This window comes from Carex rostrata, chromosome 4, assembly GCF_964058835.1.
Source record: "Carex rostrata chromosome 4, lpCarRost1.2, whole genome shotgun sequence".
Lineage (NCBI taxonomy): Eukaryota > Viridiplantae > Streptophyta > Magnoliopsida > Poales > Cyperaceae > Carex > Carex rostrata.
Genome location: NC_135921.1, coordinates 13208982 through 13223523, shown reverse-complemented (window position 1 = coordinate 13223523; position 14542 = coordinate 13208982). Strand labels below are relative to the sequence as shown.

At 33.5% G+C, this 14542-nt stretch overlaps 1 protein-coding gene across 1 annotated transcript; it reads right to left on the bottom strand.

The window, feature by feature from the left end:
* Window positions 1-8036: 8036 nt before the first annotated feature.
* Window positions 8037-14188, bottom strand: POLA2 (DNA polymerase alpha 2). Its single transcript, XM_078301637.1, has 16 exons — window positions 14059-14188; window positions 13883-13958; window positions 13364-13489; window positions 12709-13069; window positions 12080-12175; window positions 11890-11969; window positions 11568-11643; window positions 11314-11481; window positions 10870-10974; window positions 10450-10545; window positions 10026-10118; window positions 9518-9559; window positions 9365-9406; window positions 9158-9285; window positions 8868-8994; window positions 8037-8437 (listed from the first exon to the last, which is right to left on the bottom strand). Exons 1-16 carry the CDS (start codon window positions 14132-14134, stop codon window positions 8285-8287), a joined length of 1845 nt encoding a protein of 614 aa, XP_078157763.1. The 5' UTR covers window positions 14135-14188; the 3' UTR covers window positions 8037-8284.
* Window positions 14189-14542: the final 354 nt, after the last annotated feature.

The window sequence follows — 14542 nt, the reverse complement described above, 5'->3', positions numbered from 1 at the left end:
TGGCAGGAGGGAAAGATTAGGGTTCATATCACCTAGCAGCTACACTAGAAAAGATTACGATCGATTAGGTTTCTTACGAGAGGAAAGTAGATTAACGTAGCAAAAAGATACTCGAGAGCAAAGCCCACGCATGGCGATTATGAGGCGATTCTACGCCATTAACGTAGCTTGATAGAAACTATTAAAAGAAAAGATCCAGAACACAGTGTAATACAAAAAAGCAAAAAACAAAATAAATGGATGAAATGAGTAATCGCTTTGGGCCGGCCTCTCGTGCAGCTGGAATCTAGTATATTGAAAACGGGCCGGATCAGGCGGGTACCGCGCGGGCGGGGGATCGATTGGAACGGGCACGGATTTTTTGGGTCCGCGGGTAGCTCGGGTAGGGTAGCATGGGTTTATTTTCAAAAACCCTACCCTGGTCCGGCTCAACCCCGGGTAGCATGGGTCCGCGGGTTGGTTCGGGCGGATACGGGTCCGGTCTGGTCCGGACCGGTTTTTTTTTTCTTTTGCTGTTTTTCTTTTCTTTTTTCTTTTTAATAACATATATTGTGCTATCTATGTTCAATAACATATACCATCAATTTACTTTTTAATTTTCAATTTTTATTTGCATTTTCTTAAATTCATTGTTAAAAAAAAATAACAGTTGTCAAGTGTCACACCCCGAATCCCGGGTATAACAGCCTGCCGCGTATATTTATTAAGACATATATATACGCAAGGCAGTGGATCTTTTATATACATTACCAATAACACATTTACATAATAACCACATCCCTTTATTCCTTACAAGATTTATCTGACAGAATACGGCAAACTATAATTTAGAATTGTCTCCCGCATCCTGTCAGTTTCAACCACTCAAATCCCCAATTTCATGTGGTTATGTTGTCAGATGCAATCCCGAACCATCTCTCTGTATTCGTGTAATAAACCTGAAAATGACCCAAAGGGAGGGGGTGAGAATAAATTCTCAGTGCGAAATTTGCCACAGTTAGATTATTGGACTTGCAATCAGACTCCATGTTCAAAAATGAAATCCATACAAAATCACATTAGCAGTTCTATAACAATATATATATAAATGAATGCATGTACTCGACAACAATAATCGAATGAAAAACAACTTAAGGAATTTCCAAGATGAAGTTCAAACAAACACATTTTTGGCCTGACTCATTTTATTATGGCTGGTAGCATCTATAGATGTTCAACCGAGCTGGACCCTTTATCAAACCCTCATCTGTAGGGTTACTGGCACCTACAGATGTTCCACCGAGCTGGACCCTTTATCTGACACCCATCTATAAATGCTTTGGCTTAACCATTTACTAAAATCTGTTTCCAAGTCATAAAATGAAAATTCACATGAAATAAATCAGAATGTCGTCATAGTCAATGGACCGTCCAAATGCATTACCACGTAGGGTAATGCCCCCGAGCCACAGACGTCACACATAGGTCACCCACAATCACAATCAACATATACATATAGTCACCCACCCCTCGTCCCAACCGGTACTGGGATACCTCGAGGGCCGTTCACCTAAGGCCATTAGGATCCTGGGATCAAAGTCAGCTAGCAGACTTTGCAAATTCATTCACATATCATCTCAAAGTTAGCTGATACAGCTCAACCTTGTCATTTCATTCACATATCATTTCACAATCATCAATTTGTGGTGACATTTATCCATAGTCAACTCATAAGAGAACAATCAAAATGACAACCATACAAATATGCAAATCAACCATACCGCAACAATTCGGTTTTAGATGTATTATGCACACAATTCACATAATTCTAATTATGCAACAATCAAACATATAACATGACAATTCCAAGTATGCAACAATCAATCACACAACATGACAATTCCAAGTATGCAACAATCAATCACACAACATGACAATCGGAAAAGATAATTTAATTTCTGAAAATGAAACATCAAACAAGTCCAAGAACCCCACACCTGATTACGATGAGCGTACCGCTTAGTTATGGATCAGACGTCTCGAAATGTCCCACAAAGTCCTGCTCGGCCGAGCCTACACCTATATTAAATGTACCCTTGGTTTAACCTTTGTTCGGGTGCTTGCTTGAGTTGTATTAATCTCTTTATACTTTCCTTAACGAAATTCATATATTTTGGTGTCAACCCTTTCTTCATTGGTCTTAATTACTTAACATCTCTTATCAATTCTCATATTCACGTTTGGGTCCTCTAGACCATACACAATTCCAATTTGGTAACAATTCCTTTACCGTCTCACTATTTTGGTTCTCGTAACAATTCAATTTGCCAATTAATTAAACCCTAATTTGGTCGAAAATTGAATTAATCGCTCTATGTCAAGGTTGAGAGAGAGGTTTACCAATTACAAGTCTATTTGGTCGGATTAGCCTAACCGATCAACAACATTTCCAAATTTCGGATTTGGTACCAAAAACCCTAGAAATGAGAATCCAAAATCGAGGTGAAATCGGAAAAAGAATCGACACATAAACAACCAAGGAGGCTCAAGGAGCTAGTCTACAAGTAATTCAAACACAAATCTCGGGTTTAAAACGAAAAACCCTAACAATGGTGAAATTCGGATTTTGAGGGAGAAGAGGAGAGAAGGGAATACCAAATGGGAGAGCTAGATGAAATCCACGTCCAATTTCTCGTTCCTACCTTCGATTTCCCGAACTTTCGTGAAATAATGGAGCTCTCTCTCTCTCTTTTCTCTTTGGGGCGGAACACACACCAGGCAGGGAGAAGGGACGGAGTGAGAGAGAAAGAGACACAGAATTTTGCTAAATAGACTCTCACATTGTCGCATAAAACGTTATAACGTTTTGGTAAATCGTTATAACGATTCAGCTGGTGAAAAACATAGGAAATAGTGTATAAAACGCATAATTTAGTGTATAAAACGTTATAACGTTTTCTGAAAACGTTATGACGTTTTAATTGAATCCAGCCTTCATAAAATTGTCATTTTTATCAAGTTTTACAGTGAAAAACGTTACATAACGTTTTAAAAACGTTATAACGTTTTACGATTTTTTTTTTTTTGCAGATGTAACATCAAGTAATCCCTCTTCTCTATGACTACTGATTAGATAACTAATTGTTATGCAACAATGCAACCATCAACGTTAATATAATTTTGAGGATCCATTCCATAGACGGACAAAGAATTTAAAATTTTAAGTTCCGAAAGTGCTTAATTTTGTAGAGAAACCCACATGCAGATAAAAACAATCTTTTCAGAAAGCATAAAATTACAATACAAAATTTCATAATAATATTCTAAGCTTTCTAACATGAGTGGTGTTTAAAGCAAGAGATTAAATTGTTTTGAGTTGTACAATTATAGAACCACACATTTAGTGTAAGATAATTCTGTTGAGATTCACGAGAGTTTTTATTGCAAAATAAAAATAAGAATACAATTACATCCGTATAGGGTAAAAAATCGATGAAGTATATTTTATTTTTAAAAAAATAAAAAAAATGACTCAGCTACTTTTATTATATATTATTACCGTCGTTACCATTTTTTCAAATATGGAGAATGTCAGTACCTACTTTAATTATTTTTACTGTCATTGTTAATTTTTTAAAATAAAAAATGTCAATAGTTACTTTCATTATTATTATCATCGTTATCATTTTTATTAAAGAGGAAAATGTCAATAGCTATTTTCATTTTTATTACCGTCGTTAATATTTTTTTTAAAAATGAAAAATAACAGTAGCTATTTTCATTATTATGACCGAACCGATCCATAAAAATCATTCAAACACATGATAAAAAAAATTACAAGAAATGATAATGCTATCAAACTGAATTATAAAGTACGTATAATATTTACTTCGGTCAAAGTCGAATCAAAACCATTTTGTAATTATATTTAATTTTTTATCATTTGTTATTTTTTTCAAGTCCTATTTAAATAAACTGGAGTGATATTGATATTAACCTGAATTCTGAGCATGATAGTAACAACACATTGGATTTACTTGGCATTACAAGAATCATATCTCGATCCTATTTAACAATTGGATTTGCTATTAATATTAAGGACATGTACAGGGTGAATCATATCATTTGACAAAATAAAATAAAAAACGGAGAATTTCATATATATCCCTCAAAAGTTTCAATATTACGTATTTATCCCTCCAAAATTAATAATTACATATTTATCCTTCAAAATTATACAAACTCACATATTTGTCCAATCTAACTCTATAACATATCAAATATCTCCAAAAATAATTAAATAATATTTTTTTAAACTTTAAAAATTATTTTACAATATTAATTAATAATATGTTGACCATTATACCCTTCGGTCTCTTTAGTCCGCTTGAGTTCTCTTCTCTGTAAGGCGCCAAACCTCCCCTACCTCTCTCCAAACGCACCAAATCACAGATTTTTCTCACCTTCCCTAGTCGCCTCTCCTCTCACAGATTTATGCCGCCCCTCGCTACTTTAATTTTCCATTTTCATTTGGAGAGAGAGGCAGAAGGTTTGGCACCTTAGAGAAAAGAGAACTTAGACGGATTAAAGAGATAAAAATGAAGAGCATAATAGTCATTATATTTTTTAATTAATACTGTAAAATAATTTTTTACGTTTAAAAAAATATTATTTAATTATTTTTGGAGAAATATGATATGTTATAGAGTTAGATTGGACAAATATGTGAGTTTGTATGATTTTCAAAGATAAATATGTAATTATTGATTTTGGAGGGATAATATGTAATATTGAAACTTTTGAGGGATATACATGAAATTGCCCCTTTACTTATATCATATCATCAACATGCTCATCCTTTTATTTTTAATTTTATTTCTCTCCTTAATTATTATTATTACTATTAATCAAAATAACTCATACTTTCATATGCTTTCTTCTCATTAAAATAATGTGTATTTCTATAAAATTTCCATGTCATTACTAGTGTTGTGTTTATTATATAAATTATTAGTTTTAAAATAATATCTATTTACGTTTAAAATTTACTTGATTGTAATTAAGGCTATCAACGAGCTGGTTCGGGCCGAGCTGGGCCTTAGCTCGGCTTGTTAATTCTGGTCCGAGCCTAGACCTAGGTCACCCGAGCTTAAAACCCAGCTTGAACTAGTGACAAGCCAGCCCGAGCTAGATCGCGAGCTGGCTCGCTGGGCTTTATTAGGCTGCTATTATACAAATTCAAAAAATATAAAATAAGAAAGCCCATTGATTATTTAAATAATTCATGCCATAAAATATGATAGAATTCATACATAAATTTACACAACTAATATATACCAACAGCCAAGCCAATTCACAACTAAATATTATAAAGGTGCTAAATTTCATTTTGAGTTTTTTAAAATGGGTAATTTGTGAGTTTTTTAAATTTGTGAGTTTTTTAAATTTAGTAAAAATAAATATTATATTATGATTTTACAGATTTTATTTTTTGAAAATTTTGAGGGTTATACATGAAATTCTTCCATAAATAAAAATATTAATTTTTCATGCACTGCCATAAGGAAACAGCTATCCTCTGGAGAAGCAGAAAGCAACCTAGTATTATCTCATCAGGACTATTTATTACTCTTCAAATAATTTATCCCGATAAGATTTGATTGTAAAATAATTACTGTAAGCTAATAACTAAGAATTAATGCCATTTAGTGTTACAACTATAAACCCTGGAAAAATGGTTATAGATTATTAATTACAACATGCTTTTTCTTAAAAAAAAAAAAAATCAGAACAAATCTTCCATTCAAATAAAAAAAGATATGATTTAGCGTCTAATTTCATCAAAACAATCTCCATTTAAGGTAGATATTGCCTCGTCCAATATTAATTAATTATACATAAAATTGCAAGAAGCAAATGTAAAAATAAAGATATTGATAATATTATTTTCGCTTCATTAATTCCAAGCAATTGAAACGGATTGCCTAGATTTACTCTCAGCCGATGCTTGTTCGGGATAGCCCAGTATTTTTTTTGTGCTTTGAGATTCGTGCTAAGTTAAAAAGAACAATTTTGGATCGTCTGATTCAATTGTACTCAGTCCGGTAACCTAAGGGAATGTAAATTCTCCACGCATGGATCATATGTTATTTTTTTTTTTAAGTCTATTATTTTTGCACTTACCAATAAAGTTGGGGATCGAGGAGCTTAACCTAATTAATCGATCGCGCTTTAAACTCGCATCTGTTGTCATTATGAAAATAGCACAGTTTGTATGATCATTATCGGATTCAAGCTGTTCAGTTCTAATAACATAGGTTTAATTGCTCGAGTTATTAATTGGATTGTATCGGATTAATTAATTACACATTCATGTTATTAATTAATTGCAGCAATAACATAAAGATCGATATACTAACTCTATCTTAAGGTTATTGTAAATATTAATTTCAACACAATCGCCTAATAGCTTTCATAATAATGATTGCTAAAATATATTAAATATTCAGACATAAGCCCTGGAAATTTTTTAAACATATATATATATATATATTCACTATTTTTCAAAAAATTATATCAGTATATTATATAAGAGCGTGTTCGAAGGATCTATTTTTCATGACAATTCGTGAAAATTTTGATGGGGACGAGATTTAGATTCCGAAACATATTTGATAGTCTTTTAATCATAAAAAAATTGTCCATGAAAAATTATATGAGAATTAAATTTATACATGGAACAAAATAAACATGATGTTAAACTTAATTTTTTTTTTCTCTCCCCATGCTATCTCTTGCATGCTCATTCTCCCTTTGCATCTTATCAAGTTTGTTTTTTTATTTCATAACAAGTACATTTTATTTAATTTCTTTACTTTATTATAAATTATTTTTTATCCGTCACTTTTATTCAGCTATATTTTCATCATTAATTTCTTCATTTTTTTCATTACAACTTTTACGTTTTATAATTTTTGTTTGTTTTCCTAAATATTATATATTTTAATTATTATACTTTAAATTATTAGTGTTGATCAGAAATTTATCAATAATTATTAATAAAAAAATTATTATTGACAACTCAATAAGTTTTTTAAAAAATATATAGTTTTTCAAGAGTCTGTTTCTCATTTTATATATAATTTCTCACAATTATTTTCATAGTAATATTGAACATTCATTTCAGCACATTCTCATAGTCATTTTCAAGCATAATTCATGGATATGGATTCTCTTACCATTCCACATAATCTCGTGACAACTAAGCAAATCCGAGTATACAAAAAAAGGGCTGTCTATAGTACAGTAAATTGATTTCGTCATTTCAGCACATTTCCATGATCATTTAAAAAACAGTAATAATAATAAACATTCAAACTCTCATAAACAAAATGTAAATATTGGAAATGTGCTAATGAGATTTCTTGTTTAATATGAAAAAAAAATGAAATTGTGTACTAATGAGTTCGGAAGCACTCTTCAATATTTCCAAGCCTTTTACAGGATAAACTCGACGTACATGTTAGAGGTTTTAAAATTAAATGGTTGAATTGAAGTATTGCTTGGAAATATTTAAATATGTATAAATATAAATGTAACACCAGCACTATTTCTTTCTCAAAAGGTGAGATAAGAGCCCTTTCCTCTTCATCCTTGTTACATAAATTTTGTGTATAATTGTTGCTATAGGAAAAAAAAAATGCAAGCGTGGTAAAGGGTTGTGATAAATATACTCGAGGGGAGTGAATGCTTTAAAATAGAAATAAATGGTTGGGAATCTTAAATTCATTTTGCAATGCCTTTAGAGTTTAGAGGTTAGATAGGATACCTTGCTTGCCATTCTTTTATTGTATGTCAAGGGGTTGGTTATTTGTTCGCGTCCTGCAAATATGTTAAAAAAAATTGTTTTTGGATAGGATATTGTCAAGATATATTCACACAATGGGAGTCCATGGATAATATAACAAAGTTTGCTCTTACATTAGATATTAACAACATGAAGCTTTTCTCTTAGTAGAGACTAGAGAGTGCAGTTCTAGAGCATATGGAAATACATGAATGAAATATGTTTCTTAACAGTAGTTGATAAAACAACAAGAAATATTAAGATTAATACTCTCTTGTTAAATAATAATTACGAAATGTGAAAAGAAGGCCCATATGTTGTAACAATTTAACAATGTATCCCGTTGGTTGATGGTTTTGCCGTCTGCCCTGTTACTAATATCTAGTACAGCAAGATGTCCAATGCTTGGCTTCAATATACCAAACAACACCATGGAACAAGGTGCAACTTGAAAACTAACTAAATGCGAATGATAGAAGCCGTGGTCTTGTCGATTTCTCTGTTAAAATGTAGTTCCAAAAAAGTACCCCCACCAATGCCTTTTGCTAACCTCCCTGGGTTCACACACACCGACTTCATGGCCACTTCATCCTCACTTCCAATAGATAAAACCTAAAGCAACAACCGGTGCAAAATTGGAATTAAGAAATAATAATTGAAAAAAAGGTCTCAACTGATACTCCCCACACAAAAATGCGCACACATAGACTCACACACTTCCATTAAAATTACCATATCAACACAGTAGGAAATGTGTAAAATACCTTCAACTTGAGATTTTTTATTATCTGGCAAGTGGTCTTTTCATCATTTGTGCATCTTTCAATTTTTTTTTCCCAACAATGCAAGAAATTTGAGGGAAATGACAAAAATGACAAAAAATATTGTGAGTATAACATTTGTAACACTATGAAAAATGGATTTTGGATAATTTTCAACAATTGAAAATTCAGAACAATTATCTCTTTATTTTCTTTTATGCTCACAAATTTTGGGTCATTTAGGTAGATCTACCACATTCAACTTACAGCAACCTTTTTACCTTGATGAATGGAGCAAGATCAGAAGGAAGAAGAAGAATGTCTGGAAATGACAAAATCCTCAAGGCATCTGGAGCAAGGGAGAAATCCAAAGGAACACCTATTGCCGGTGGATATAATGGATAGAAGCTGTTCCATAAAGATAGAAATACATTTGATTTATCAAATTAAACCCATAATATAATTATTCTCAAATTCAGAGTTTTTGAAGTATTACTAGTAGTAGTGTTGAATTTAGTACCATACTGAAAATGTCCAGCACTTGTACAAACAGAAAAAAAATCAGAATTACCTTTGTTGCTTCAGGAGGTGCGTTGCAAGTACTGCAATTCTGTCAGACATTTCATTTGATGGATTGCGTGAAATTTCTTCACCACTGAGTTGTTTCAGGACATCCACAGTACAACAGCCAAAGACTATCTGGGGCATAGAAGAAAACTGTCTTAACCAGGCAGGAAAAAGTATTACTGTAGAGAATAAGAGATTTTGGGACTTCTACCTCATTAGCGCTGAATGAGCTTGGATTTGCAAGGCAAGTTATCTGCATAAAAATATTGTTCAGTGAGGAAAAAAAAAAAAAAAAAGTAAAACGAGAATGATTCAAAAGAGGTCCAAGCAAAAGCTCATCTTAAAAGAAAATGATGCTATCTACCTGATTTGTGGAACTTTCCAGCAAGTTGAGATCAAAAGCAGCCTGCAAGGAAGAAAAGTACCAAAAATATTTCTTCAACTATAATTAACAAGTACAAAAAATTGAAAGCTGCTGGTTTCGCTGAAAAGTGGAATATGAAACACAAACATAGACCCTGCAAACAGATCTGCACTCACAATAATTTAAGCATGTCCTTAGCTCTTACATATAATCCCAGTATGGTATGTAACCCGACAAAGGAAAAACATCTCATGTGCCCTCATAAAGCTATAATATAACATATTATTCCTCTCGGCACCCAAGCATTGATCTTTCCTTCTATGTTATGTACTCTACAACGAGAGAAAAGAGTGGTTGTCTATTCATCTCGTGAGTAATAGGGTAAGAAAAGAATGCATTTGACACAGGCCCTGCTTTGTCACATTTCTAGTTTTGCAAGTACAAATACATTACATTGTGACATTTTCAGAGGTAAACTCTGTAAAAATACAGATAAAAGATGGAGCACCTGTGGAAAAACAAAGTCATGGTGAGCATCACGTATTGAAGGAAGCAGAATAACCCGCATACTAGAGCCCATGTATTGAGTGAAATCTTGAAGCTGTATAAAAGAATTTTCCGGTTGGGAATTGGTAAAACATACATGGTTTGAAATTTCTGGACTAAATAGAGCTTTGCAAGGAAGTTTCCAGTTTATTTTGTGACCCTATTCTTGTAATATCATCTCCATTTTTATGCTAAAATGTGCAAATTATGATTTTTCCAAATTGAAAATTCTTTCATGCCTTTTGCATAGTTTTTTTTTATGAAAAACTTCTATTTTTTCTTATTTTGAAAGATATGACTCATTGTATTTTAGAAGGCTAGAAGCATGTGCGACTTGGGTCCATTCATCATACTGATTATTAGAAAAGTAATTTCAGGCCACTGACCCTGGAAACAATTTCCATGAGAAAAATATCACGGAAGCTCCGGTCTGCAGTTCCTTTTTTAATATTGGGATGCTCTGAGTCCACAAATGGCCCCATCTGCCAAAAGACCAGCAAGAAATCACTATTACTACTGTGCCATCAATCAATGCAGCGATGATAAGGGTTTAGCAGTTACAGCACAATTTATTTCTAAATAACCCGACACTTCACCCATTTGCAACCAAACATAATAGCTATCTGCCAACAGATCAATTTCTAGCCTGACTTGACTTACTTCATAACAAGTCAATTGCAATAGATCTGAAACTGTAATGATGTTACTTAGTATGACAAATTTTGGGTGTTATTTTAAAGTAAGATTTTGGGTTCAACTTGAATGTAAACACGCAAGTTCCTTGCAGTGCTTAAGTAAATCTTTACCAAAATTAGAAGCTGAGGCTCTTTTCTACGAGCATAAGCAAGTAGCTCTTGAAGTGGCTCAAACAGTAGATTATCAGAAGTTGTGAATGGGCCAGAAGCAATTATCTATAAAAAATTTAAGGCTTTCGGTTATTGAGCAGAAGTGCATGTAATTACTTTATTTTTTTATAACTGTCTTAGCTTTGAACAAGTTGGTCCCTCAACCATTTAAGATAAAAAAAATCGTAATACAGAGAAAAAACTATTAATAAATAATAGATATTTTAGATGAACAAAATAACCAAATTTCTCTCTTTTAAAGAACAAAAGAATGTCAATAGTCTATGCCCATAGTATATCAAGTAACAAAACAGGTTTAATATTCATATAAGTGTCAAAACCGCTACTATTGGTACTATGTTCCATAGGGAGAAATGAAACCCAACTGGAGTACTTAATACTCACCGCAGATAAAACTCGAGATGGGGAGGAAATACTAGGTATATCTTCCATAGGTAGAGCTTGCTTTTTGGCAGGAGGAAGAATAATATCATTTGGCCTAGGCAAAGAATCAGACACCTTTGACACAACCAAATGATGCCCACTAGGGTTTCGGCCCTGAATACCAACTACCTAGAATATATTTGAAAATGAAATTCAAATTCAAGAGTATATCAAAAAGTCAGTCTTGGAATCAGAAAGTTTGAAATCTTAAGTGCCTGGCCAGGGAATAGGGAGAATTTGGTCAAATTATGAAGATCGAGCTGCACTTGCTGTCCACAGGAATGCTCAGCACTGTCAAAAATATAGCATAGTAACTGAAAAATGAGGAAAAATACTTTTCCAAGAGTAGATAATGTGTTTGACAAGAATGATATAGGTTACTGAGATTTGGTATAAAGATTTCCCTTTTTGTCTTTTGTTGTTTTCTTTTGTCATTTTGCCATTTTAGTTGTTAGAAAAAGATAAAGAGTTGATAACTACAGTGCCAAACAGATCAGGTAACCTTGACTTTACTATTCTACATGATATTGAATATACCTGCATTGTAACAAGACTGATTTCTCATTTAAATGGCCTTCTGCATCACAAGCAACAATTCCTACTGAAAATATCTCTTCCTGAGTGAAATAAATCATCAATTTTAATTTTAACACTGGAACAAATTATTCATTGAAAAACTAAGTCAGAAATTCTTATTGAAAAACTAGTCATCAATACTGAGAGGTACCTCTGAAGCCATAGTAGCATCAGACAGCTCTCCATAAACTCCAGTTCCAGTGAACATGTCGGCTGACTTTCTTATTCGGTTTTCAAGAAAATTGAACTGCAAAAAAAAAATAAGGAATCAGCAGAAGAGATGCTAGCAAGGACTCCTGTACCATACATCGGCACCGGCATTCATCATTGAAAGGGTGGAAATGTGAAACAAACAATCAAAATCGTCCTGGTTTAAACTTTTTTTACCTATAAGATTAGCTGGTTGGGCCCAAAGTTTTGGTACCTTGACCCTCTGGCTAGTCATGACCCAAACTGACTAAACAGCCCATCTTAGTATTCAAAATTTTCCTAATTATCCAATTTGTCTTTTTTTCTCCTTCAGGAGCATAATAAACAACAACATTGCCCGATAAAATCTTATATAAGCACACTATTTAATAACATCAGATGCCAACTTATCATGAACTCCACCCAGTTAATATGGATAGATCAGGTCAATGGTCAGGATTTCTTAATCTGCTGGTTCATTGGGTTGACCACAATTTTAAAAAATATATATATATAGATTGCTGTTCAGAGCAATTGCCCCCATATGCATTATGGTATTAGCTTAGTAATTTTTTCTAGATTTGTACTTGCCCGATCTTCGGTTCTGTCATACATGAAACGGCACCCTGGCTGAGGCTGAGAAGATATAACATTCAAACTGCACTTTTGGCCTGGTTGAACCCGTCTGATTATTTCATCATCGTCAGAGTAATTTCTCTCTTGATTTGTAAATTCGCTGGCCCCATTATGAGCATTAAACACAAAATGTGGGGTAAACTTGGTTGTTCTCTGTCCAAACGGTGTCACAGGAATGGCTAAAGTTCCTGCATCTTTGCCAGAGTGAGACTTTCCATTTGTTTTAGGTGTCGACGCATGAAAACTCAGCCTCTGATTTTGAGAAATTGGCAAGCTTTGATTCTCTTCGGGTCCACCAGGCCCATTACCTATAAGTCTGCATAAAATCATTATTAACTTCCAGTATTGTTTTACCATTTTGACTAACATTATATGGTACTTCTATAATATTATTTCATTATGTTTCTTTTTCCTTTTTGAATATTTCTTCATCTGATTTTTTATTCCACAGAGGTTGTCAAGTTCATTACTAATCCGTTAGACTGTGTAATGGTTTAACTAACCAGTTCACTTTGGTTTATAGGCTCAAACAAGTGATCATTAAACTAATTTCGGCCCAACTATAAAAAAACATTGTTAAATTTTAAATGAAGTCTCATAGTATGCTCACATGTCGATGTCATGGCTGGAATAGACATTGGATTCTTCTTTGTTCATTTTTTCCTTCGCCTCATTTTGGAGATGCAATAAAAAACCATCCAAGTGAGCACTACTAACCACTGACCCAGTAAGCTGACTGATTAAGTAAAAAAAAAAAACAGCATAAAGATTTACAAAAGGACAGTTTTTAAAATAAAATAAAAAACAAGACAGACATTTAAAGTATAAATACTGGAGATATTTGTTGCCTAGAGAGTAATGATAATTAACTTTTGGAAAAATGATGCATAATTAATGAGGTGACCATTTTATTAATATTTCACTTTAAATTGTTACCGATCACCCAACTGACTAATTTTTGATAAATACAACAACAATCAATATGAATAAAACAGGGTTGACTGATCTAATAGGAAGTCGTAGAAACTTTATGGTATTCAGGGTTAATCCTTTTCCGTTTTGCTATCTAATAAATGGTGGTTAGTACAGTCAGCGAGAGAGAGAGAGAGAGGAAATACATAAATATGACCTGCTGAGATAATAGGCCTCCCAGGAAGAAGCAAGATCTGATGCGCTGAGCTTGTAATTGATGCAACAGGTGAGCACTTTCAGAGAAAAAAAAAATGAAATGAAGGAAACAACGGCGTTAAAACCCCTTGTAATAGATCAATTGGGGGAAAGAGAGAGAAGAGAGAGAGAGAGTACATGTCGGAAGGATCTGGTCGTCTTCTTCGATCGAAAAGCTACACTTGTCGAATTCGGATTTGATTTCTTCTTCCATTGAGCTGTAGTAGGGTTGTGTCCGGGCGCGTGCGAGTGGGGAGAAGGCGGGGATTGTGAGAGGGAGTGATGCGCGATGAAGGAAATGGCGGGAAATCACTGGGTCTTTGTAGAATATCAGGTAGGGCTGTCAATGAGCTGGCTTGGGCCGAGCTGGGCTTGCTTGTTAATTCTGACTCGGGCCGAACTGGGTCTTAAATGCACTAACACCGTCATTCATGAATTTCTATACACAATAGAGGATACTGCTTCAGATCTTTAATTAACCCTCCATGATGGAAATTAAAACTTAGAACAATACAAAAAACACACAACGATCTACAAAATGTTAGTTCCATTGGAGGTGAAGCATTCAGATAACACTTGCTCACTAGACCAAAACAGCTAGAGGTTTAACAAATATAAGGTG